The 26,435-nt window shown below is 34.8% G+C and overlaps 1 protein-coding gene across 5 annotated transcripts; it reads left to right on the top strand.

The window, feature by feature from the left end:
- The first annotated feature begins 698 nt into the window (after positions 1–698).
- fne (found in neurons) lies at positions 699–23,509 on the top strand. Of its 5 annotated transcripts, none has more exons than XM_070218566.1 (7): positions 699–839; positions 1,618–2,636; positions 18,354–19,451; positions 20,000–20,044; positions 20,121–20,378; positions 20,505–20,748; positions 22,047–23,509. In XM_070218566.1, exons 3-7 carry the CDS (start codon positions 19,253–19,255, stop codon positions 22,369–22,371), a joined length of 1,071 nt encoding a protein of 356 aa, XP_070074667.1. In that variant the 5' UTR covers positions 699–839; positions 1,618–2,636; positions 18,354–19,252; the 3' UTR covers positions 22,372–23,509. The 5 variants fall into 5 exon arrangements, with proteins under 5 accessions (XP_070074667.1, XP_044248676.1, XP_016995731.1 ...); XM_044392741.2 differs by lacking the exon at positions 699–839 and adding an exon at positions 930–1,043; XM_017140242.3 differs by lacking the exons at positions 699–839; positions 1,618–2,636 and adding an exon at positions 14,926–15,414 and having other exon boundaries at positions 18,354–19,442.
- The last annotated feature ends 2,926 nt before the right edge of the window (positions 23,510–26,435 follow it).

The following is a 26,435-nucleotide window of genomic DNA, read 5'->3' as shown; positions in this document are numbered from 1 at the left end:
TTTTATTTTCATTCGCGGAATTAATTAATAAAAATCCAAAGCTATAAAATATTTTGCAAGTGTTCTTTCCTGTTGTTTTTGAGAGTAGCGAGCAGCTGAAATTACACAGATTACAAGGGATATAGACGACGAGCTGTTGGCACACATTCTACGGCAGCGCCTCGTTGCCACGCCCCCCTGAGGAAAATGTCGAGGAAAATGCATTTTCAAATTATTTCGAAGCCGCGCTTTTGGAGAGATTTTTCCGCTGGCGGTGGAGAGTTTGAAGCGGGGTGGGGGAAAACCGAAGGGCGGTAGGTTGCTAGGTTGGTAGGTTGTTAAGTAGGGTCGGAAAAGCTGTGCTGTGTGAAAAGCTCTACTCTACTCTACTGTTCGAACTGTAGGTGCTGCTGCTGCTGCTGCGTTTTCCGTGAAAAGTCTCCTCGAAAACGAAGGATGCGTTGGCGTCTCTGCCGGCGTCGCAGTCGCAGTCGGAAAAGCGCCTCTCTCTCTCATTTTCTGGGAAAATTCAGTACGAGTCAAGCAGTCTTCGGCGCATCCAGCAAACGCGGTTCTTTTTTAAGCGCGTTTTCGTATTATTCTACTCATATGATTTATCATTTGCGTCGCTATATGATTTCTCTATGATTTACCGTAGTATGAAAAGCAACTACTACTAAAAACAAAACCAAAAACTCTAAAAAAAAACAATTAAATAATTACCAACAAAAAATCAAGTATTAGGCAAAAGTTTAACGATCGACTAGGAGGACGTAGAAGAAGGCGGAGGAGCACCGAAGAACACAACTAGAGAAATATTCCTGGCAAGGACCGCCGTTGTCCTGCCTGTCAGTCAGTCAGTACGTCCCCAAAAGGAACTTTTTTATATCTTTTTGTATATGTGTGTGAGTGTGAGAGTGAGAGAGCGGCGATCGCAAAGAGAATCGACACTTTGAGATCACATTTTGAGACCTTCGATAATCTGGGGCTAAGTTTAAGAACTGAAGCTCAAGTTAGATCCCAAAAAAGGTATAGATAAGCATGTGAATGTCGATCAAGGAAAAGTGAGTACACCGTAAAAAATGCTCATCCTATTGCTCAGCAAGAAAAATATTCAAAAAAGATTTAATTTTAGTTTGTTAGTTGTTTTTTAGGATTATTTTTTAACTTCCAACATCAAAGTAATTTTAGATAATTTTTCAAGATTACCAGAGGTGTACTGAAAGTTGAATAAAATCCTTAAAAAAATACTTAAGAAATTAAAAAAAAAAAATTAGGATTACAAATATTAAAATCTTTTTAAGAAAATCTTGATAAAGCTTTTTGAGTACCTTGGTTATTTAATGGTTATAGTTATTTAATGTTAGATATAAGAAAACAACATTGGTTTTGCAAAACTGGAATTTAATTCGAATTTGTGTTTAAGCTTCAAAATAAAAACTATGACTAAAAATTCATGAATATTTAAAAATTTAGGTAAATTTTGATTTGCTAATTTTTCACTTATTTTGTGTGTACGCGTAGAATGGGTGTGGCAACGACCTAATTACCTGTAGCCAATTTTCGGATACTTAAAAGCTAACCGAATTTGTTTTAATCATATTTTAACACTTTCCTCACTTCTTCTTTTTCTTGCAGCCAATTCAGAGCGTATTAACACAAAAGTCTGCTGGCAGCAATCAACTTCAAGCCAAAATTATTATTCAAAATCTCAACAAAAAAAAAGAAATCGTTAAACGAAGAAATTGCATTCAACTATCATCACAACTTTCCAATGTTTCTTTTTCGTGTTGTTGACTGATATAAAGATAAAAGACCAAAATCGTTAAGGAAAAGCAATTCTCCCACACAACTAAGTATATTAAAATAATAATAAACGAGTATAAAGTTATTAATTTTTATTCAATCATCAATTTGATTTGGGTAAATGTGCGCTAGCTAGAATCATAAATATATATATAGTCGGATAACATTTGATTACCTTCGTCGGTGAGTGTCTAGCCAATCAATCTATAGCCTATAGGAACCATATATACCACAAGGTTTTATACTGAATTTATAAAATTTTGGGTGAGGGCGCAGTGCGCATCGAAAGGCCCATCAAAGGCATCAACACCAAAACTCAATATAAACTAACAAAAATACCATAAGCAAGTGTTTTTTTGTCGCAAATAAATAAATTTACATATTTACACATAAAAGAAGGAGAAGAAAAGAAGTTAAACAAAAGTAATATTAAAATAAAGACTTGAATTTCTCAAAGAAATAAATATTTATACAAGAACAAGCGAAGAATAAGAAAAAATAAGAAAAACGGACTTCCAACGATTTCAAAATACGACGAAATATTTTTAGAGCAAAGACCCTGCAACAAACTATGATAACAAAAACAATGCAAATCGGTTAACAAAATATTTGCCAAATCTATGTATGAATCAAAAAATCTAACAAATAAAACGGAAACGGAATTAACGCATACTTAATGAGAAATCGAACGTCGAGCTACAAGAATTTATACTAAAAACCAGGAATAAAGCAAAGAAATTGAGGAGAACAAAGAGGGACAAGCGAGTGGAAAATCGAGATCAACAGAGATCAGCTGTAAAGTGATATTTTATAAAAACCGAAAATATCAGTTAAGGACAACGACTTATAAGGTAAGTTTAAATTTATATTTGTCCCTAAAAGTAGGCAATGAAATGTTTTATTTCTGAAGTACTCAAATTTACCATATATTATTGAATACCTTAAAAAAATTAGATAATAGAAAAAAAATAACAAAATAGTATGCAGTGAGAAAAAGAAAATTGTATTGCAATCGAATCTATCGATTTCTTGATACAAAATATATTGCTGCATACTTTCAAACACCTTTACAGATGATTTCACCCTCGGTAATGTGAATGAAAGCCCGTTGAAAAAGTAATCGGTCATATTATTTAATTTTCATTCGTAACAATAGACCCGAAAAATAATTGAAATTGTGAAAATTGCGAAAATGTCGAAATTTGCAATTGCAATTTCCCCCATTTTTGCCGTCTATCGCCGCCATTCCACTCGTTCGCATCGCTGTTTACACTTGAGCTCTTCGACAAGCAATTTGTGCATTAATTGTGTTCGCTGATTGCATTGTTGTTTCATTGATGATGATTGCCCCGCCCCCCGCCTCCCTGCCGCCCCCACTCAATCAATCACTCCCTCTCTCCCTCGCTCTTCACTCGTTGCCATGATTGCATTCACACGGATACGGGCACAGACACTCACACATATGGGTATCCTCGATATTCTGACAGGGACACAATCACATAATGGCCGGGTCGCCATTTTCCTCACACTCTTTACACTCTCGCAGATTTCATGGCAATTTTATCGATTTTTAAATTGGCACAAATTAATCGAGAAAATCGCATTTGTGCACTCCCGATTGCCAGCCACGTTGGAAAATTGCATATTGAATGTCGCAGTTCAACATCAATAAGTTACCATTTGGCGAAATAAAAAGAACGGTGTTCATTATTATAATTTAAAAGAAAATATACAAATAATATAAAAACAAAAAAATCGGATATATCGATAAGTTTGTACTATCTTAACGAGATTAAAATATATAAAAAATTTTGATCAGCTTTAATGAATTTAAAATAAATTGGTTTCTTCTTAATTTTTCTTTTAATTTATTGAAATTGAAATGTGAAAAATATGACTGTACAATTTTAGTTCCTGCATAAATCCAGCACTTACTGAAAGGCAGACTAAAGTACTCATTTTCAATCTAAAATGATTTGGCTGATTCATGCAATAAAAAAAGGTGGCGGCAGGAATTAATAAATAATAACATTTATTCTAACTTTTATATAAAAGAATGGCGAATGTTCACCTTCTCTGTCCACCTGCAAAATCAATTATTTAAATGCAACTTTTGCTGAAAGTTCACAGTTCGATGACAAAGGCGATAGAAAGGATGGAAAGGGCGGTCGAGTTACGTACGGTACTTGCGATGACATTAAATTAAAATAAATTTGGCACTGCGATGGGTTGGTGGAGCTGGCTGGATTATATCACAAACGGCAACTGACAATGCACATATATATATGTAGATTGTGAGCAGCATCCATATTTTATACGTATATATAATTGAAAATGCAGCCTGCATCTCCCTCTGTCTGTCTGTCTATGTTTATCATCCTGCGAACGGCATATAGCATTTATTATATGTACGGCATATAGAACATGTAAATGCTGGCAGAACTTTGGACCAGTGCCTGCAGTTTCCTTGCCCATCCACATCCACATCCACCCTCAAAACCAGATGGAACTGGCCACGAGCCACCACCAGTGGTTTGGAACCACCATCATCCCAGCACCACATTCCCCACCGGCATCGTCCATATACCAGCATCAGCCTCCCCACCACCCACCATCGGATATCTCTCAGCTGACTGACTTCGACAGACAAAATCAGCTTTAATACAAGTTCCCCAGATTAGTGAGGAGACTCTTGACGAAATGCCCTTAAGACTCTCCACATAGAGTAACTCAAATGTGTGGCTAAATCGAATTAAGAGGCACCTAAATACGGCACTTTATTCGAAAACTTGAGATACCAAAAATTTAAAATTGATTTGTTAGTTTTTGGGGTTTTTTAAATCACTAGTAAAAGCGCCTTGAATCCAGTAGTTGTTTATTTTGGAGGTTGGGAAAAAAAAAGAAACCAGATCTTTCGAAATTTTTCTTAGTTCTACAAACTTTCTGAAATCTCCAATAAAAGCGCCTAAAGGTATGCAATAATATATTTTAAATCCAGAAGTTATTTATTTCACTGCATATAACGAAATCCTTTGAAATTTCTGAACATTCTTATAACTTTTCTGTCACATTATTTGTAGCTTACTTTTTAGTTTACTCTGTATGTGTGACTTTACATACACATCTGCAGCCCAAGAGATTTTCTTTCTTGTCAGAAATTGAATTCCCTCTTTACACTCTGCTGCTTCCATAGTGAAATAGAGAGAAATTCCATTCAACGCTCACTTTTCTTGGCGAAAAAGTCTTGAGATGAGTTTTCATTTTTCATTTTCCGTTTTTCTTCTCCTTTTCCATCTGCTGCGTTCTATTCTCTGGCCATTTTCTTTTGCGGATTCTGTAAATTAAAACGCGTTGCCACGCCCACGCACCCGCCGCCCACCGCCCAGCGTCGCTGCATTGAAGTAAAGCGAAATTCTATTAGAACTTTTGTCCAAGAAAATTAAGGCTTTCAGCGGGAGAAATTCAATTTCCAAAGAGTTATTTTCCTGCCGGAAACCCCGTTTTCCCCTTTGTGCCTTTCCTTATTCTTCTCTCAATTTCCCTTTGTTTTCTGTTTACTATTTTTGTTGGCTTTCTGTTTTCCTCCTTGCGATTTTTCTTGAGCTCCTTTAGGGCTTATTGTTGGGTTCTTTTGTCAATTAAATTTCTGTATGCAATTCCCGGACGAAGCCAAATTGCATTCGGTCTGTGGAGAAATGCTTTCTCGTTTCCAATTGCCTCTCATTAGCCGGCGTTTCCATTAATCCCTCCTCTTTTTGTTCCGACGATGAATGGAAAATTTCACTGAATGATTGCCTAATTTTCAATACTCGTAATTAAATTGTGGGGCTAATTTGCTGGGTGCAACCCGGCGTATGAGCAATATCTGCTGTCGACGACCGTATTCAATTTCATAGACCATTTGGCCGAGTCAAAAGTTGAGGGAAACTAAAGGAAAACTCCTCGATGCGAGTGGGGAAAATGGAAATGGAAAATGGTTGGCCATTTCGGATATTGCATTTTGGCAAATTGGAGGCTTCCCTTTGAAGTTTCGAGCCGGAAACGGCAATCGGCAATCGCCAGCGGAAGTAAAATCAATATGACGCATGCGCTGCGTTTTTCCTGCCAGTTTTTTGCTCTCCAGCGGCGGGGTAAACGGAAAATGGCCAGGAAAAGTCGAAGAAAAGCGAAATGCAGCTGCGGTAAATGGCACAGATTACACACAGCTGGCAAATAGATGCAGGCGCACAAAAACTTTCCGGGAAATGATTAATTTTCGCGGACATATTGCATGTGAAAACGGGTTGAAATATACTTTTCTGAAACTTCTTCGTATGGGAAAATAATTGCTGGATGCTCAGTACTATTTAAAATTATTATTACTATTATAAAAAATAATAAAGCATTTAATTTAAATTTTAATAATAACTAAAACAAGATGAAAAAAAAGTGTTTTTGTCATTTTTTGATTTTGATTTTTTAAATTCTCCATTTTGTACAGTTTGATATTTTATAAAACCATATAATAAATAATATAATTATATGTAAGCGTAATACAAATTAAATATTTATATTACTTTTAATAAAAATTTAAATTCCTCATTTTATACAATCAATTTTAAGTTAAGCTTTAAATCTATGAAATGTAAATTCTAAACTGCATTCATTAGTATGGAGTTTTAAAACGACAAACTTTTCGAGACTCAAAAGTCGTTGAGCAACTCAAGTATGGTTTTACCTATCCAAAGGCATCTCCAAAACAGAAAAATACTTAACTAATCCTCGGTTGACATCAAACAGCAGGGATTTACACATCACAGAAAAGTGAATTCTGCAAATGAAATTGAGAAGTTTCTCTAAAAAAATCCCCCGCCCATAAAAGTATGCAAGGGGATAAAAGTTTATTTGCCAGCCGCTTTTGCTTTTCTTTAATTAATGCAATTGAAGTGCACTTCGGAAAAGCGTGGTTTCCACCACCGATCCGCCGTCACCATCACAGCAACCACCGCGAAAAAAAACCGCTGTCCAGTAAATACACAGAAAAAAAAATGCATATTTCCTATATATCACATTTTCAATAACCAAGAAATATTTATAATTATATATAAATAAATAAAAAAAGTACTTTAAATATGTACATAAATATGTGTACATAATTTATTATTACTTAGCAATCCTTTTCACTTTCGAATGGCAATTAGGCCTCATTTTTTCCTGTGCCAGCTAAAAAGTGGAGTGCAGCGAACCACCACCAGAAAGCCGAAAAAAGTTGCTAAAAAACAAACCGACCACATGGAAATCCATAAACAAATATTTCAATTGCCGCTAAGCTTCGGCCAGACGCTTTGGGCGATGATCTACACACGGAAAAATATGTATTTACTAGCGCAAATTTGTTAGTTTAAATTATTTCATTTTCTTTGATTTAAAATAAAAAAATCGTGGAATAGGTAAATGACTGGAAGACTAGAAAAGAATCCAAGTCTGAAATGTCTATATCTATTAGCTAAAATATAAAAAAAAAAAAAAACCAACAAACTAAGCAAACAAATCCTGGAACCGCCACTGAGAAAGATAAATTGCCGCAAATATTAATCGTAAATGGGATGACATTGAATTCTTCAATGAAATAAAGAAAATGAATGCAAAAATATTTTTGTAATGTCTAAAATGTATTGAATATTTATAAACATCAATTTAAATATTTTTTTTACTAAATTAAAATTGAATAGACAATTTAAAGGCTTGAAAAAACAATTTCGAAAGATGATCTAATAGAGCGTATCGATTTTGTTCAGTGTAAAGCTGCTGAATTGTCGTTGTTCAGGTAGAGCATTTTCTTGGCCGAAGCCGTCGTTGTTTTTGTAATGCCTTTTGGGAGCATCAAATATGCACAAACTGACAAACAACGAAAGCAGCCAGCGGAATACACAATGGATGTAAAAATTCAAAATTCAAGCACCACTCCAGAGGGCCCCGCGTACGATAATTGAAATGGACAGCATCCGGTTGCAGCGAAAAAGCGAAAAAAAGGGGTAGGATTACTTTGGGAGGGGTATTTTTGGGGGTTTTTCAGCCATCATCAGACGATGTGTATACAGGCGGGACCAGTTCTTCTGTTTTTCCGCGTGTTACCTAGCGAAATGGTTAAAAAAGCAATACCATGTACATATATATCGTATAGCATCGTATATCGTATGTACTTACTTATCCCTACACTTATTTAGGCAGGCCAAAAGTGTGGGTCCTTTTTCGGAACAGATGAAGTGCTAAACAATTAATTAGAAAAGTTTTTGCTTTCTTTTCGCCCTCGGTCGCTGTGTAAAAAGCAATTTTAAAGTTGGCAAGCATCAACAAAAACAAAAGCCACCACCCAACATCATTTATTTGGTTTGGACGGCGGGTGAAGGAACTCCTTTTTTTTTATTTCTTCTTCTTTTTTTCTGGACTCGGGGGTGGTTGAGAAAACTCAAATTTAAGGTTTACTTAAAGTAATCTCTTGCGAAATAATGCTGTAACAGCAGTTCCATTCCCGTAATAAAAACGAATGCTTTCAGGGAGATCAAATTTCATAGCGGAAATTCTAGTTTTATTTATTTTGGTCCCAGCTGCAGACAAAAATATACAAATTAGTTAATGCTTGGCATTTTGCCACTTAGTTCTATTAAAAAAGTCTTGAAAAAAGAATTCTTATTACTTTTTATATATTAATTGAAAATAACTATAGATTGGTTATATTTAACAATTAATAATTGTTGAAATAAAAAATAAACTTTAAATATCTGAAAAAATTGGTCAAATGACAAGAATGGTGAATATTTTAAGTGAGAATATTCTTTTTTTTCCAATAGTCAGTACTTACAGTTTTGCGCATTCGTTAAAGAAATCCAAGAATATTTGTTTAAAAATATAATTTTAAAGAATGTAAAATTTGAAAACGGGTAAAAAATTTACTCTTTTATTATTATTACATTTATTTGCCGCAGGATATTTTCTTGAATTGTAATGCCAACCGCAATTTTTACAGGGTGTCTCGTTATCAGTCTCAATTATGCAAATTAAGCTTTAATTTCTCTTGCTTTTGTTACATTAATGCCGGGCATCCACTTCCCTCTCTCTCTTTTTCTCCCTTCCTCTCTGTCTTCGTCTCTTTCTGTACGGCATTCTTCTTCTCTCTCTAATCTCACTTGGCTGTTAATGTCTGCCTGGACAATTAAATTCATTTCTTTTCAGCTGATTTTGCTGTTTCCCATTTTTGTTTTCTTTTATTTCCCTGTTGGAACATACATACATAGATATGTACTTACTAATGCCATTTGTTATGGTATGTGAACACCTACACGAAAACAAACTCATACATACAGCGCACAAAAAGCATATCTGTTGCAATTTATGGCAAAAAAAAAAAAATGATAAAAAAAGAGGAGAGGGAAAAACATCAAAAACCATTTTATGTGCTAACGGAATAACAAAGCCAAAGCAAAAGCCGGTCGTTATGCTACACACTCACTCACACACACGCAAATAATCCTAAAAAGAGAGTCACACAGACACATGTTCTCATATACACAGATGCAATGGAGCATAATTTCTTTTTTTTTTTGCTTTTTTTAGTCTTTTTTGCCGCAAATTCAATTTCCGCGCTTTGTGCGCAGGACTTTGCCACCCACAAAACCACCCACTTCTCCACCCACCCACACTTACACCCACACACTTGCACACATACATGCGCAGTAGAGAGCGCGCTCTCTCTCTCTCTCGGGATTTTCGCATTTCCTGGTGTTGGATACAAAAAATGCAGAGTTCATGGATTGCGCAATCTAGGAAAATCAAAACAACGCCCCACAAACACATCCAAAGCGGCCAGTCACACGTACACGGGGAAAGAGAGAGAGGGGATAACGGTTAAAAACAAGGGAGAGCATTATATGAGCAGTATTTGAGAGAGAAAAGGACTTGGAGCAGTGAGAAAAATTTGATTTTTTTAGAATTTTATTAAGTGGGGTGAAACCGACCGCAGTTTTCGTCTTAGAGATAATACAAACAAAAATGGCAGAATTTATAAAACATTTTAATGGTTTATTCTAGGCTTGAAACTAGAAGTTGTGTTAAAAAAAAATTTTAAAAAATGTTATCAACCAAATTTTGAATGGATATTTTAATTTTGTTGGAATTGTCTTCTCAAAATTAAAATTCTAGGTAATTTATAAATCAAAAATCCATATAAAATAAAATCAAGGGAATGGAATTTCAATTTGTTACATCCTTAATGAGTAAAAGTGTTTCAAAGCTACTCCCAAAAATATTACAAATAAATCATTTTGATTTTTCGCAAAGTGTACGACTGGGTGGCAAAGGATGCAGGACCACATGGCCACCGGCCGGCAATTGTTGTTCCTGTATATATAGCATTGTGTCAGAGTTCAATATCCTACACAGACACACGCGAGATAGAGAGGGAGAGAGATAGGAAGAGAGAGAAGCAGAGATGCAGAGCGAAAGAGACGGGCGAGTGCGAGCGAGAGGGCGTCAGCATGCAGGTGGTGCTCGTACGTGTATTATCCTTCGCTGTCGCTGAGGTGGTGGGCTGCTGCGCTTTTCCTGCTCCCTTTATCTCGTTACGGTCAGGTGACAAAACGGTCCACGCACATGGACATCATAGATATGACTAAATATATGATATGACATATGTATAAATAGTGATATATTCCAATTTATAGTGAACTTAAATGGTTGGGAGTTAAAATTTTTGATTAGACAGAATTTTGAAGATTTTTACAAAAATCATTGTTATTTTTATTTTTTTATTTTTGGTTATGTACATATTACATTCTTTTTTCCACTGCACTCTGTTTCTGGTTGGAGAATGTTCGTCATTTAAACTCGTTAGCTGCATTAATTAACCCCAGACTGGCCGTTGTCCAATTATGAAACGAGCGGTTTTCGTAACGTCTCATTTGCCGGCCACCCTTAACGTCGGGATAATAGCTATGAATATATAGGATATGGGTATGATATGGAATATGTTATATGACGTATCTTACACAAGCCGCACACATGTGCCGTACCTACTAATGAAGCCTGGGTTGAATAGTCTAGGTGGTCGACTAATTATCAGAAACTAGTAAAGTTACAAATGTTTCCGTTTGATGTAATTATTTAAAGTGGCTAGAAATAATCATTTATATTCAGTTATTCAGTTAATGTAAAGATTTTATCAACATCTTTTAGTGGAAAATATAAGGAATAATTTTAACAATCCGAAATAAAGAAATTGGTATTTTAGGGCTAACGATTTAAAGCAAAAATAAATTATAAATATTAAACAATAAATCCATTTTTTGTATTTAACCTCGAACTACTCTACCTGACTGCAATAAGAATCGGAGGTGAGAGTCACAGGATGATTTCCAATTGCAATCTCGCTGCCAATTGAATGCCGGGTGCAATGAACCCTTCAAACAATGCCGATCATTTGTAGCGAATTCGGGGTGCAAAATAATTTGATGTCAATCGAAAATGTTGCACTCCGGGGGCGTGGCAACCCTACGCCCATTTCCCATTTTCCCCGTCAAAAAGGAAAACCCACACAAAAGGGGCTAACGAGTGTAGGAAAATCATCGAACATGGTAAATACTTGTCGAACAGAGATTTAGTAGCTAAAATAACAATTAGCAAAAACATTTCTTTGCAATTGCTTCTTTAATATTGAAAATAATGATTAAATTATGTAAAACTAAAATAAAAATAATGAAAATTAATTTTCTTAAAATTGAATAAAAAATTAATTTAATTTATTTTTTCAAATTTTTCATTAAAATTGTCAAACACTTTATACAGTAAAAATATACTTTAAAAATGTATTTAAGAAAAATTTAAGGTGCTTCATTTCGTGCTTTCAATACTCCCATTTTCTTGCCAATTAGAACAATTCAGAATTTTCCCTTAAGACCCGCAGGGAATGGAAAAACGTTTTCTCTTTTGGCATATCAAACCCACCCTCTTTTTGAGGCTTACACGCCGGGATTACACGACCATTTTCTCAGTGTTTCGTTGCGTGTGTGTGTGTGTGCCAAAACAAAACTGATTTTCGGAACGCACAAATGTGCGAAATTCTGGGCGGGGGGAAGGGGAAAAACCCAGCAAAATCACAATAATGTCAATAAGTCGGCAGAGCCATAAATTGCAGCGGACTGAACCAAAGTTCAAGATCCTTTTTGAGCAGCGGCAGCAGCAGCTGCAAGGATAATGATGCTCGATCACATAGGTGGTGGTGCAAAGCTGTGGTGGTTGGACCTCCCCCTTTTTTTCCGTGTTCCCTTCAGAAAGTGTTACATAAGTTGGAAAATGGGAAAATGCAAATCGATTGGTTCTGGTTCTTTTTCGGTTTTTTTTTCGTTTCTATATTTTCCTATTGTTCCGAAAAAAACGGGTTAGCTTTCCCTTTCGAAACGAGTTCTTCAGGTTCTTCCACCGAGCTGTCCAAAAGTTTTACAACATTTTGACACATCAGCCCATACTTTAGAATTGGAAAATGTTTTACAAAAATTAAGACATATGGCCACATTTTTATAACGAAGGGTGGACCTGTGTGCACAGAAAAAAAAAATGGTGCCGAGATCAAAGGTTTATGTGACTTAAAATGATCATCATTTACTTAAAAAAATATTTTTGTGATTTATTATCTTAAAGTTTATTTAATTCTCTTTCATTTGGTTTTTAAATATTTGTAAACTTTTTATTTATCAGTTGACTCTTCAATATTTAATATTTTAAACCATTCCGAAATTCTATAGACTTTATTTTTATCTTTTCATTCAAGTCTTTAAAATAGTGTTTCAATTGACCTTAATTTTATGTAATTTTTGTTTTCTTATATTGAGAAAAACTCAAGGCCCAGCCACGCCCAAACGCCCACTTATATTTTCCCCAACTCAACTCGGAAACCGTTTATCTCTGGCTGGCAAAAAAAAAGAAAAAATAACGAACACAAAAAGCAACAACATCATCATCAACTCCCATCAAATTAAACGAATTGGGTCAGAGGATAAACAGAATTATCTTCAAGAGCCTATGCAAAAAAAAGCAAAAAAAATCGCAAGCCAAAAGGAAATTCAAAGAAAATAAGGAATAGGGCGAAAAAGTACACAGAGTCCTTAAAAAAAGAACGAAGCAAACGGTTGCCACTCGACCGAAAGGACAACCCCGCAGCAGCCCAGCCACCCAACCACCCAACCGCCCACTCACCACCCATCCACCCACCCTTTGCGAAAAAACCCCCCAAAAATTCTCTTTACTGTTGTCAAGCGAAATGTTGAAATTTCATTATTTATAACACGGAAGCTGTGTGTGTGTGGATTTTTCCCAATGTGCCTGTGTGCGTGATAGAGATGCTGCATGTGTGCGTGTGAGAGTCCTTTGAAGGACTCTTTTTCGCTGTGTGTGTGAGAGGCAAGTGTATGTCTGTGTGCGCCTGATTAATATTCCTCGGTTGCAAGGTGCTCTCTCTTTTTTTTTTTCCCTCCTCACCACAACCCCCGAAAAAGTTTTCTCTCTTTCCCATCCTTCTTTTCCCTCTCACACTCTCTCTTTATCTCCCATTCTACCGCTGCATCACTCAGTATTCAAAAAATAAATAAATAAAAGGGAAAAGAGGGAAGGGGATAGGAAAGCCCAGCAGGAGGGAAAAACTTTTTCGCCTGTCTGAGAGTCTGTTTTTCATGAATTTATCTATAAATGTTCTCTATCAAATTTTGCTTTAATATGGATTCTATATAACTAAAAACGTCATATAGATATTAAATTAAGTAAATTCCTTTGAACTGATTATAATAAATTTTATTATTATTTATATTATTATAATAAATCTGTAAAATGCTTTGTTAAAAAATATAAGAGAACAGAAGTAGGTACAATATAGGATTTCATTTTGATTTAAATCGTTGTTCAATCGAAATTGCTTGATCCTTTTAATGGAATAACTTAAGCTGATCGCTTAATATATATTACTAATTCATACATATATTCTAAGCTAATTTACTTTAAGCTAATCCTTCAAATATTACAATGCTTCCAAGTATATGACCATTAAATTCCCTTTTTTTCATGTTTTCCTTGAAGCTCAGACAAAAACATTGCTCGAGTTTATTGTAGAGTGAGAGCCTTGTCCCATTATCTCGGCCTGATATAATTTGCATCATTCACATTCAGTCAAGTTTTCGTACCCCCGATCATACCAACAGCAAAAAGTACACTGGCAATCTTAAGAATGTGAAAGAAATACCTTTAAAAAAAATGAAATCTCAATTTATATATAAATTTTCATAAAATGTATTAATTTTGGTACTGATTTTTATTTTTAATAAAAATATTACTCTGTGTTCTTAATAATTATTATGAAAATAAACTTAATTAAAAAGGACATATACATAATTTTTGAAAAAATCTTTTTTTTTTTAATTATAACTTTTTTTAATTATAAATAAAATATATAGAAACTATCCTTAAAGCCTCGGAATGGCACTTAAAAAAATAATATTATATTTAAATTTGTAAACATTCACAAACTTATTTTTTTGGTGCAAGTACTCTGGTTTCCCCACCTCGCATGCTTTGCCACCCCATCCATTTTCCGCTCTCTCTCTGTCGCTGTCTGTGTGCGTGTCCTGCGCTCTCCCGAAAAAGGGTGTGTACCGGCAGGACTCTAGAGAAGGACAGGGATAGCGAGAGACAGAGTGGTCGAAGGATATTCGGTGGTGGTAGTGGCTTTCGCTCTCTTTCGTTCCGCCGGATCGCTCCGTCTCTATTGCACCCACCGCTGCTTTTGGGGGCCGGCGACAAGGATGCAAGGATACAGGGATACAAGGATACGGCTAGCTAGGATACACATACACATGTACGTAATACATGTGTAGATATCGGGCTGAGGCCCAAGTCCTGACGCCGTATTCCTCCATTCGATTCAGTCGTACGTGTTCGTTCGTTGCTTTCGTTCGGTTTTGATTCCATTCGGTTGTGTTTCTCGTTCGAGAACATTCATTTATAATTTTTTACTCCTCTGCACCGGTTTTTGTGTTGTATATATACTTCTATATATGTATATTCAGTTACGAATTTGTTGTGTTCTCGGTTTTTTACCTAAAACTAAAAGCTAACAACTAAAAAACTAGAAACTAAAAAAGCAATAAAAAACGAAAAAAACACCGTGCAATTCCCGGGACTCGACTTCGATAATCGTGCAATATTATAGAACACTTGGGAAAAGTCGAGTAGAGTTGCAATCGCTAGCACATACACACAGACCCTAGTCAAATCCCCAATTCTTTTGCATTTTTTTGCGAGTGTGTGCCTCGAGTGTCTGACTATCAACTACTACGCGAGATTCATCAGATCCCCCAATCGTCGGCGATATATATATATATACTATATAGCCAGGAAATCGTTGGACAAAGGAGCGTGCAGGCCAAAAAAGGAGAGAGAGAGAGAGAGCGAGCGAGCGAGTCGACGCGAATGAAAGTTTTTTTGTGCAATCAATATACATCTATTATATAGTCAGTCCCCCCGCCCCACAAAACTCACTGTATGACAGTGCTACTTCTCGACCGCACCTCGCTCCCAGAACTTCTTGATTTCGTCTCGCCAACAAAGCACGTAAGTGGTAAATGCCATGATCTAATCAAGTTTATCCAGCCATCTATATTTACTCTTACCCAAAAAGCCTGCCGAAATAAATCAATAAGCGGGGGCGGCGTCATTGAAAATTTCCATGACATCTCTTATTTGTTTTTCTTGCGTTCTCGTTGCGCTGCAAAAAAAAAAAGGCATTTAATAGGCGGTTTAGCTATCTCAAAAGAGTTGTGAAAAATATATATATATATTTAAATACATTTAAAATATATCCTACATTTTGTAGTATTTAATGTTCGTAAGATTTTAAAACCTTACGTTAGAAAGACAAATTTTTGCATCAAATGTGGCTGTTGAGTTTCTTTGTGACTACTCGAAGGCAACCTAAATCAGCTGTGATTGTTTATATTATCTTATAATTATTATATAATTATTTTATCCAAATAAAAAAAATTTATTTAATTGAAATACTTAAAAAACCTAAAAAAACCAATTAGTTCACATTTCTTCATGCCTTATAAATACTGTGCCGAAGGACTCCGCCCCGCTTGAATGGCAGGGTCTCAAGGAGTCATATGTGTATCCTGACCCTCCTCAAGGCCCTCGGCAAATGCCAACCGACACACATTCGCAAATGAGGTCACAGATATCGGCGCAAAAGTGTCAATTACACATTTTTCGCTTCTCCTTCGCCCCTTTTCTTTTCAGGGGTTCGAAAGGGGGGTTGGGGTTTCAAAGGGGGGTCGCAAGCATTATCCAGTGTCACGCCATGCTGTGAAATTAAAGGATGTCCCCGGCTTGAATCCTGCATCCTTGTGGGCGAGGAGGCGCCCTTTTGCATTTCCACTGCACTTCCTTTTGTTCGCGACGCCTTTTGTGCATTTTTCTTTTCATCTCAATCCCGCACCTCAAGTACACGGCAAGAAAAATTGGTTAAGATCCAAAATAAAGCGTTGTATATTTTTAATAATTAAAAACGTGTTTTCTAAAACCAAATATATTTTTACGGGTTTTAGAATGTTCAAAACAGACAAAAAATAAATGTTCTAATGAACTTTTTTAAATAAATAAAATGTTATCGGTGATTTATTAATAATCAAAAATTCCCAGAACTTGGTCGGTTTTTTTAAAATATACATTGAAAAAGTATTACAGAGAATAATAGCTAAGGATCCGTTATAAAAATGATCATATTCATAATTTAATCGAATTTTTTTTGAAATTTACTTTCACTTAGTTTTTTTAGCCTTAATTTTTTCGCTCAGTGCTCTTGGCTTTTAACCCAGAATTGCACCTTTTGTAGGGTTCAACGAACGCAGTAACAGCTGTTGGGAGCCAAACCTCATTTGACGTGCCGCGATCCCTGCACAGAGCGAAAAAAGGCAAACAAACGGGTGTGGGAAATGTGGAAAAGACACGGGCGGAAAACTGGAAAATCCAAGCCTAAGCCCGAAACGCAGGCAGGCACACGAAGGGTTCAATGAACCCGGACAGGACAGGACATTATGGCAGGACATGCGGCCCGTTTGTTTGTTTTTCGCGTCAGGTTTTTACCCTATTTTCAATGCAGTCCTTTTACACACACATACACAGACGAGTACACACAGATGCCGGAGGCCAGGATCTAGGAAGTCCTTTTTTTGTGCTCTTTCAACCCCCAACGAATTTCCAATTGGAAACAAAAGTATACAAATTGGAAGGATATTCGAGTATTCTAATATTAACTAGAAAAGGCATTTTAAAATGTTTAAAAATAAATAAATTAAAATTAAAATATTGTTCTTGAAAAACTAAATATAAATATTATCTTTTAAAGAAAATTCTAAAATAATTGTATCATAACGCAAAAATCTTATTGGAATCCTATTTTTTCTGATCAATGGATTGCAATATTTAGACATTATTAAAATGATTTTTAATGTAGGTTTTAGTACATTTTAATTTTATTTATAAAATATAGTTCAGCAATCTATAAAAATTATTTGTTGTTCTAAAGTAATCGGTTTATTCTTATCAAATTTTTACGAAATTTCGAAATTCAAGCTTTAATCCCCGATGCAAATGTAATTTCCGCAAAGTTCAAAGGAATACATGTTAGGCATTTCCCCGTTTTGTAATAAACACAAGTTACCATTTGACACGTACTCTTTTAATGCGATTTGGCTGCCATTTGCCATTGTTCCCAGCGATATGGAGGGATCAGCAAATGTGCAGGGCTAGCATCTTTCGATTCGTATCATATATCAGGGGACATTACACACGGGATTCCATTCAGCGTTATTTACCTACAGCGATTTAATTAAATTCCAAGCCATTAGGCGAATATTTTGTGTCGACAAAAAGTGGGAGAAAAAATCAAGTTGCGTCGCATTGTTGTTTGATAAACAGATTTCGGCGTTGACTTACCCTTGTCTGCTTCTGCTTCTGCTTTTGCTGCGGACCTCAACGGGGGTGGGCACTGTAGTGGTAAAGGTGGTGATTACTGATTACGGCGACAGTAGTCACTCGATGTCCCTGCCAAGTCGTGTGTGAAACGCGCTTATCGGCACTTTTCATCGGGATAGCAACCATATTGCACGGTCTGCGAAAATGAGACAGCGTTTGAAAAGGTTTTTCGGCTAAAAAGTGCTAAAGTGCTAGTGTTATTACCCTTGAAAAGATTACAAAAGTAATCAGCTAAATTGGGAAATTTTGTGTGTGAATTCTAGCGAAAGTAATTCAGGGCATATTGTAACAATAGACCATGGGTAGAAATTTTAAAATGAATTTCCATTTAACTTAATAAAATTTAAAAAAATAAAAATATTTTGACATTTTGTTTTAAGATAAATAAGGGATTTTTAATTTTGCATCTACTTAAATAAAATTTAAAAATATTTTTAAAGTTAATTTCAGTTTTTTTTTTTAATTTTTGAATGTATCAACATTTTTTGTAACTTTTATTCTATTTAACCTTTTTTCAGATTGAGTGAAAACGAGCGAGCAATCGAACAGCCATCATTTATCAGAGAAAAGACACGGATCACCGGCAAAAAAGGAAGATTTTTAAACTGAAGAGGAAAAAGCTAAGAAACGAGGCAAAAGAAAATAGGAGAAGTAAAGGAGAAGTAAACCAAAACCAAACACCACCAAATAAAACCAACTACTATAAATTTAAAGCAAACATAAACGAATAATCATATTCAAGCGGTATATATATATACAAGAGGATAACGGATAACACAACTAACTATATATATATACGATATATGAATGTATATTTGAAAACCAAAGCTAAGTTCCAGTCAAAGAGAAAAACCAAAAACCAAAAACCAGCGCAAATTTAGTAAAAGTATAAAGTAAAAGGGAAAAAACCAAATTATTGCTATCTTTTTGCATTTTTGCAATTTTATAAAAAATAACAAAGAAAACGAAAAAGAAAAACCAAAAAACTACAACTAAAGATCATAATAAACTTTAACATTCGGAGAAGCAAAAACGAAAAAGAACAAGTAAACACATTTAGCAAAATTTACTCTTTTATCTAAACGAAAAACCAAAAAACACAAATCAAAGTAAACCTAATTCAAGCATAAATAAAATTTTAAACGTTTTAGACAGAGAACGCTCTAAACTTAACTTAAAAAGCAAATACATTTTTTTCGCGATCGTAGTTGATCTAAAAACCCCCTCAAACCCAAAGTAAATCCAAATAAAATCGGCGGGAAGAGAAACGAGCAGTTGTGCAAAGCGCAGAAAATCGCCGATCAGAGAAGAATAATTTATAAGCGAAAACCAACCAACCAAGCAGTGAGATTAACTACTAACCGAAAGGACTAAATCAGGACTAGAGGACAGGATCAGAATCGGAATCAGAATCAGGATGACCAACGCCATGGACATAGTGAAGAACGGCAGTGCCAATGGCTCCGTCGATGGCAGCAATGATGAGTCGCGCACCAATTTGATCGTCAACTATCTGCCGCAAACCATGACGCAGGAGGAGATGCGATCGCTCTTCTCCAGCATCGGTGAGCTCGAGAGTTGCAAACTGGTGCGTGATAAAGTCTCAGGTAATTTGGGTAAATATTAACCAATGATTTTACGACTATTTTCCTATTTTCCCATTGTTTGGCCTTTTTTAGCCGGTTGTAAACGATGCATCAGCATGTGTAGAATTTTCTATGGCCCCTTAGTTTATATATTTCTAAAATGCTTATGCCAATATTTAAAGTCCTGCGGAATTGCTGATGCATCGTGTATACACAGTGCCTTTTTTAAGCTCATTTATATTATAACATTTGTTATACAATTCTACACCAAAAATTATATATTTTAAAATGTAGGTTCTAAAACAAAAATATATTTGTATGGCATTCTTTTAAAAAATTTCAAAACAAATTCTTAAAAAAAAAAATTTAATAATAAATAATCGTTTATAAATACTTAGATTAATACTAAGATTATATTATTTTCTTTATGTAAATTTTCCATTTGTGTAAGCGATACTTTTAAAATAACACCAAGCATGTTTTATTCGGCTCTGTTTAACATTTCCTAAGCTATCCTTTTTTTCAGTAACATATTCAATTTTCAACAACTAATTTTATTATTTTACATTTATTTTCAGTCTTGCCAGCATCGTTGACCGCTCTCAACCCGGCACTGCAGCAAGGTAAGCACTCCCTAATCAGAACCCTAAAACAAAGACCATTATCATGCGACTAACAATTATTTTCAATTCGATTTAGGTCAGAGTCTGGGCTATGGCTTTGTTAATTACGTAAGGGCCGAGGATGCTGAGAAGGCTGTGAACACCCTGAACGGTCTGCGTTTGCAGAATAAGGTTATTAAAGTATCATACGCCCGTCCAAGCTCAGAATCTATTAAGGGTGCTAATTTATATGTATCGGGTCTTCCGAAAAATCTATCACAACCAGACTTGGAGGGGATGTTTGCTTCGTTCGGCAAAATAATTACATCTCGTATACTCTGTGATAATATTTCTGGTGAGTTTTGAACTTGATGTATTTTAAAACTTTATTCCAATTTGTAATATATTATTATATGGTATCAATAACATTTTTTAAAAATATAATAATATGTTCATCATAATAATGGTATTTATTTTATAGGTCTATCGAAGGGCGTCGGTTTTATCCGTTTCGATCAGCGCAACGAAGCCGAGCGAGCCATCCAGGAGCTGAATGGCAAGACCCCGAAGGGCTATGCCGAACCGATTACCGTTAAGTTTGCCAATAATCCGAGCAATAGCGCCAAGGCCCAGATCGCCCCGCCCCTCACCGCCTACCTAACTCCCCAGGCGGCAGCGGCCACCCGGCGTTTGGCCGGAGCTCTGCCCTCCGCCGGTCGCATAAGGTTCGTATTATAGCCCTAGATAAGGAGAAAAGTAGCAAATCTTTATAGGGAACTTAGGATTAATACTTGCAAAATCGCTATAATAACTAAAAATACTAGGAAAAATACTAGAAAATACTAAAATAATATTATATTTTAAAGATCAATTATTTATTATTAAAAATATTTAATTTGCCACCATTTTTGTTCTATATTAAAAGATGACAGACTAATTTTACTTACTTTATAATAGAGTTGATGGAATATTAGAATCCAAAATATATTTATACACTTTAAGTCAAATTCCTAGGGTTACTTAAATTAAGTACTTAATTTCTGTTTGTGTATACGTATATTTTGCCATTTTGTTGACTAACTAATTTGTACTAATTATCCACACCCTTTTGTTACTTCTTTTTTTCTTTTTGGTGTCTATTAAAAAAACCTTTATCATCATTTTTAGCATTGGAAAGAGTCCCATGTTAGCGATTAACAAGGGCCTGCGAAGGTGAATTTATTGATCTTGTTGCTATTTTGTTATTCTATTTATTTGGCTGAAAGTATGGAAATATATCCAAATATATATATATAAATGTCTAGCAATTATGTTGATACATCGTTTGTATATATTTTAAGTTCCTTTGATTTATTTATAATTTATTTGTATTTGCTTTTTTTCGTTTGCATGTAAGAGTTGCCTTTTATTCAAATACAAAGTTTATTATCTTGATTTTAAAATTCGGAGAATAATAATATTTAAATAGAGCGTCTCAGGAGAAAATATTACATTTAAATAATGTTAAATTTGGTTTTAATTAACATTTATCAGTTTAATTTCTGTGTTTTCAGCATGCCTCTTAAAAGTCTAAAAAGGTGTTAAACAAATCTATAATTATTAACAGGATTAAATTTAAATTTTTTTTTAATACAAGACAAATAATAAAATAAGTATTTATGTGAATACCAGAATAATTCAATATTGCTATAAACGAATTATAAATCAAAGTCGCTTTTTAAAGTTAAAGTAAGGTATACGAAAATACCTCAAAATGCATACCTATTTCTAGTATTTAATAAAGAAAATATTTAATAAAAGAAAAATATGAAAAATGATAGGTAGAATTTTATCAAAGTAACTCAGCATGTGCCTTGAAAATCCCGAAAACAAAAGATCCCAAAGTTATAGTTAGGTGTAAAGGAGGGCCTAGGAGAGAACCTAATATTCCGTATACTATTGATGTAGATCCCTGCACCATTAAGCACTTAACTAATTTTATTTGTTTGTCTCATTGCCGGCTTGAATCGCAAATGCACTTTAGGTACTCACCGCTGGCTGGCGACCTCTTGGCCAACTCGATCTTGCCCGGAAACGCAATGACCGGCTCGGGATGGTGTATATTCGTCTACAATTTGGCCCCGGAGACCGAGGAGAACGTGCTGTGGCAGCTGTTCGGTCCCTTCGGGGCCGTTCAGTCGGTGAAGGTGATCCGCGATCTGCAGACCAGCAAGTGCAAGGGCTTCGGATTCGTCACCATGACCAACTACGACGAGGCCGTGGTGGCCATCCAGTCGCTGAACGGCTACACCCTGGGCAATCGGGTGCTCCAGGTCAGCTTTAAGACTAACAAGACCAAAACCACTTAGGCGAACCCGCCAATCTGGACTAGACCTCTCCAATACTCCACGATCTGTTTGATTTGACGACACCTAGACACCTAGACTATAGATTGATCTGATCTTATATGATATGATGCGATATGATATGGGACAATAGTCGAAATTGCGAATATTAGCGCGAGTTATGATGTGTCTATCATTTGATTTGTACGCTAAACGAAATTATTATGATTGTAATTCTAATGAAATCTTAGTGAAAATTGATTTATTTCCATCTGTATAATTTAATTTAATTATCTAAACCAAGAAACAAATAACAAAAAACGAAAAAAAAAAACAAAGCTTGAATGAGGCAACCAAAAAACACAACACAGAAACTAAGGCAAACTTTAGAAAAAGGAAGATGTGCAAGACAAATGTCTATAAATTGACAAATGAGTAAAAAATGAGAGGGAATAAGAAGTAAAAATAAAAGAAAAGAAAAAACGAAAAACGATAAATAAAAAACCGCAAAAATATGAATAACAAACGAAAATGATCTAAGTCGCAATATATAGTAACTATTTTTTTTTAACACTTATGTATATGTAATTCAATTCGATTATATTCAATTAAACAAAGTATTTAAACAAGCTAACCAAATGATTTAATGTCTATTGATTTAAGATTTACCAACATAACTCTCTCAGCTTACCTAAGTACTTATTATAATGGATATGCATAAATATATTGTATTGTATTGTATTTTGTGTTCGTTTTGCAACCTTAACTTACATTAACTTACCTTACATTACATTACATTAATTCTAGTGCTATTCAGCTCTTATATTTAATTCGATTCGCCATGATTTACACTCGAAGACGAAACGAAAATCGAAGATAAAGCCGCGATATATCCTCCAAACGTAACAAGAAAACCCAAAACCCAACCCCCAGCACCGAAAAACACACTCACACGTAATCATTATTATATATATGTAACCAGATTTAATTACCCTTTTTTCGTCGTCTAAGATTTGTATTCTCGTATTCGTCAAGTGCAAACCAAAGTAAATGAAACCAAGAAAACTTATTATATTATATTAAATTATATATTATTACGCCTACTTATTATTCCATTTTTATAATTATTATAACTTATTGAATGCAACAAAGCGAAACAAAACAAAAGCAAACCAAAAAAAAAAAACATAACTACAACTAAAAATATATATTTATTATTAAATAAATGTGTGACTTATTCCAAAAACTATTCAAAAAAAAAAAGAAAAAAACACAAAAAACTAAAACACAAAAATTTGTTTCCTTTTTTTCCTCAAATATCCACACACACACACCCAAACTAGAGCTGGTAATATATCGATTATTCTCTTGGTAGTATCGATTTTTTTCCTTGGAGCCAGCAATCGAAGTCGATAATTAGTTCGATATTTTCGATGACACTATCCATTTACTATCGATGGCTTGCCAGCTCTAATCTCTACCCACCTGAAAATTGGCAATATTGCAGGCAAAACGCTTTCACAGTTGAAGTGATCATTGAACAATTGGATCGGATCGAAGATATATCGAAATATGGCCAGCAAAAATCGGAACTTCAGCCGTGCAAATCGCTCCACACACCACAAGACCATTTACCACACCAAAAACAAAACAACAACAGCACTCGCATTTATAAAAAAAGATATTTAAAATACAAACTAAGTTTCAACGCTCTATAAAGTATGACTAAGTTTTAACTAAGTTTTACGCCTATATAAATAAATATCTAACCAAACACACGAACTATATGTACGCGCATCTAAGTAAATTCGATTTTTCAATCCGATATTCTAGTTTCCAAATCCGAGATCATTTAGTAGAGTCCACCAACAATCAATGTGTGTGTCTGTAGTTTAACGGATGGCGAGAAAATGTGAACGTGAGGAGATATGAACATTTTTTAGGAAGCAAACATTTTTTTTTGTGTACTTAGGGCTTAAGGGTCAGGCCACATCTACATGGCAATCGGCCATGAGGCGATAAAACACTAAAAATAATAGAGACAAGAAAGAAAGAAAACAAAACTTTAAACTAGGAAAACCAAGGAAAACCAAACAAAAGCAAAAACTGAAGTTGAGAGGAAGTTGCGAATGCAAATTGAAAACACCAAATTTTTAAATATATAATATAAATGATGTAAAATTTTTTAAACAAAGATTTATAGTAAAATTTATTAAAGTATACATATATATATATATACATATATATATATATAGTTGTATTAAGTATGTATAACGACATATACAAAATACACAAGGATAAGAGAAACCACTACGGAATCACGAAATTCAAAGGAATATGAGCAAAGTGAAATGTGAAATACATTAAAAAAATACCTAAAATTACCTAAAAACGAAGAGATCAGCAGAGGACCGGAAGTCCTCGAAAGAGAACTGCTCGCAAGCAGTTGACTGCTTGCAAGCGAAAACGGTTCGCCGTTGGCACTCAAAGCGAAAGTTCGATCTTCAATCGATTGCTGATTCGTTTTCCACTTCCCGGCGACTAGTTAACCTACTCAATACTCAATATGGCATATGGAATAATCAAGTAATCAAGTAATATCCGCAAAATAACCGCCGCAACGCTGCTGCGCAGGCGCGTGTGTCATTCACAAAAGCAATATGGAGATGTGGCGCGAGTTGGCTGTTTTGGCCCATGCTGACTTACTATATATATATATACACCCATATATATATCGGACGGAGGGAGGCGAACGGAACGCAGTTGTACAAATCGCAACTCAGCGACTCGGTCACATTCATTCATGGCACTTACGCCGCCACTTACAATTTACCCGAAAAAAACAAAACAAAAATGAATAAAACACCCATATTAACCAAAGCATATTAGTTTAAAGTCAGCTAAATAAAGACCGAAAACTAAAACACACACGCAGATTTATGCAAATCCACACACCGATCAGTTGGCGAAGGTTCTTCGATATTAATTTTAGTCAAGAAATACAAAAATTACAAACAATAACAAAAACAGCAGAATGCAAAACTAAAACTGAACCCAACAATGAAAATCATCAACTAAGCATGAAATGCATTTAAAAATTAAATACAACAAATACATATTTATATATATATATAGATGTAAATGTCTATTTGTATGGCCAGGATAGCGAAAATATGAAATTATAGCCCCGATAACAGAATCGAAAACCGTAACAGAGCAACACCAAAACGAAGAATTTGAAGATAGAAAAACCAAAAAGCGAAAGTGAAGCTACACCCGAAAATCAACTTCCAACATTTTTATTGATATACACTAAAATCTAGACACGTAAGGCGATTTCATCGATACCAAAATCTAAGCTAAGACGAGATTGCATGCATATTAGCGAATATGAAACTTCAATTTAGTGTTTAAGCATCGAGAAAACGTGCGACAGATTATGCAAAAGTACAGAAATAAGCGAGAAAACAAGCCAAAAAGCGTTATAAAACCGGAAATTCGAACAATTTAATGGTCGCCTCAGGCAAAAGACACGGTAAGCAGTGCAAGCAGTCTAGCGACTTTTTACAAGCAGTTGGCTAAATAAAAACTGCTTTAGATTTAAACAAAAACCAGAAGAGATAAAATGTTGAATGATTTGCAAAATTCAAGAAAATAAATAAAAATAATAAAAACAATAAGGAGAAGACAAAAAAATATACGTAGCCGCTTTGTCAGACGGAACGCGCCCAAACAAAACTAAGTAACTAAGTAAATAAAAATTAAATTAAAACCAAACATAACAAAAAGAAATCGCAAAAATATTTAAATCAATTTTTTGCATAAGAAAATCGATAACCGTTATGCATATACATATATGTATGTAAGCCAACTATATATGTGTTTGTGCAAGAACAAAGATCACAAATCAAAACCAAAAAAAAAAAAAAAATCAGAACTCAACTTCAAACTTAATTAATTATTATCCATTTGATTGTGTATGCTAATTATTATTGTCTATAGCGTATCGTACAAATATTTATATACTTTTTCGTGCACATCCAAGGGGAGCACCTACTTATGCATTACCCTGCGATCTGCGATCGTAC

This window comes from Drosophila takahashii, chromosome X (assembly GCF_030179915.1).
Source record: "Drosophila takahashii strain IR98-3 E-12201 chromosome X, DtakHiC1v2, whole genome shotgun sequence".
Classification (NCBI taxonomy): domain Eukaryota; kingdom Metazoa; phylum Arthropoda; class Insecta; order Diptera; family Drosophilidae; genus Drosophila; species Drosophila takahashii.
This window is presented reverse-complemented; position numbering and strand designations above follow the sequence as displayed.

Coding starts and splice junctions, on each gene's coding strand:
- fne (XM_070218566.1), top strand. CDS start 19,253: ATGACCAACGCCATGGACATAGTGAAGAACGGCAGTGCCAATGGCTCC. Junction 19,452..19,999: donor TAAAGTCTCAGGTAATTTGG/GTAAATATTAAC, acceptor ATTTATTTTCAG/TCTTGCCAGCATCGTTGACC. Junction 20,045..20,120: donor CAACCCGGCACTGCAGCAAG/GTAAGCACTCCC, acceptor AATTCGATTTAG/GTCAGAGTCTGGGCTATGGC.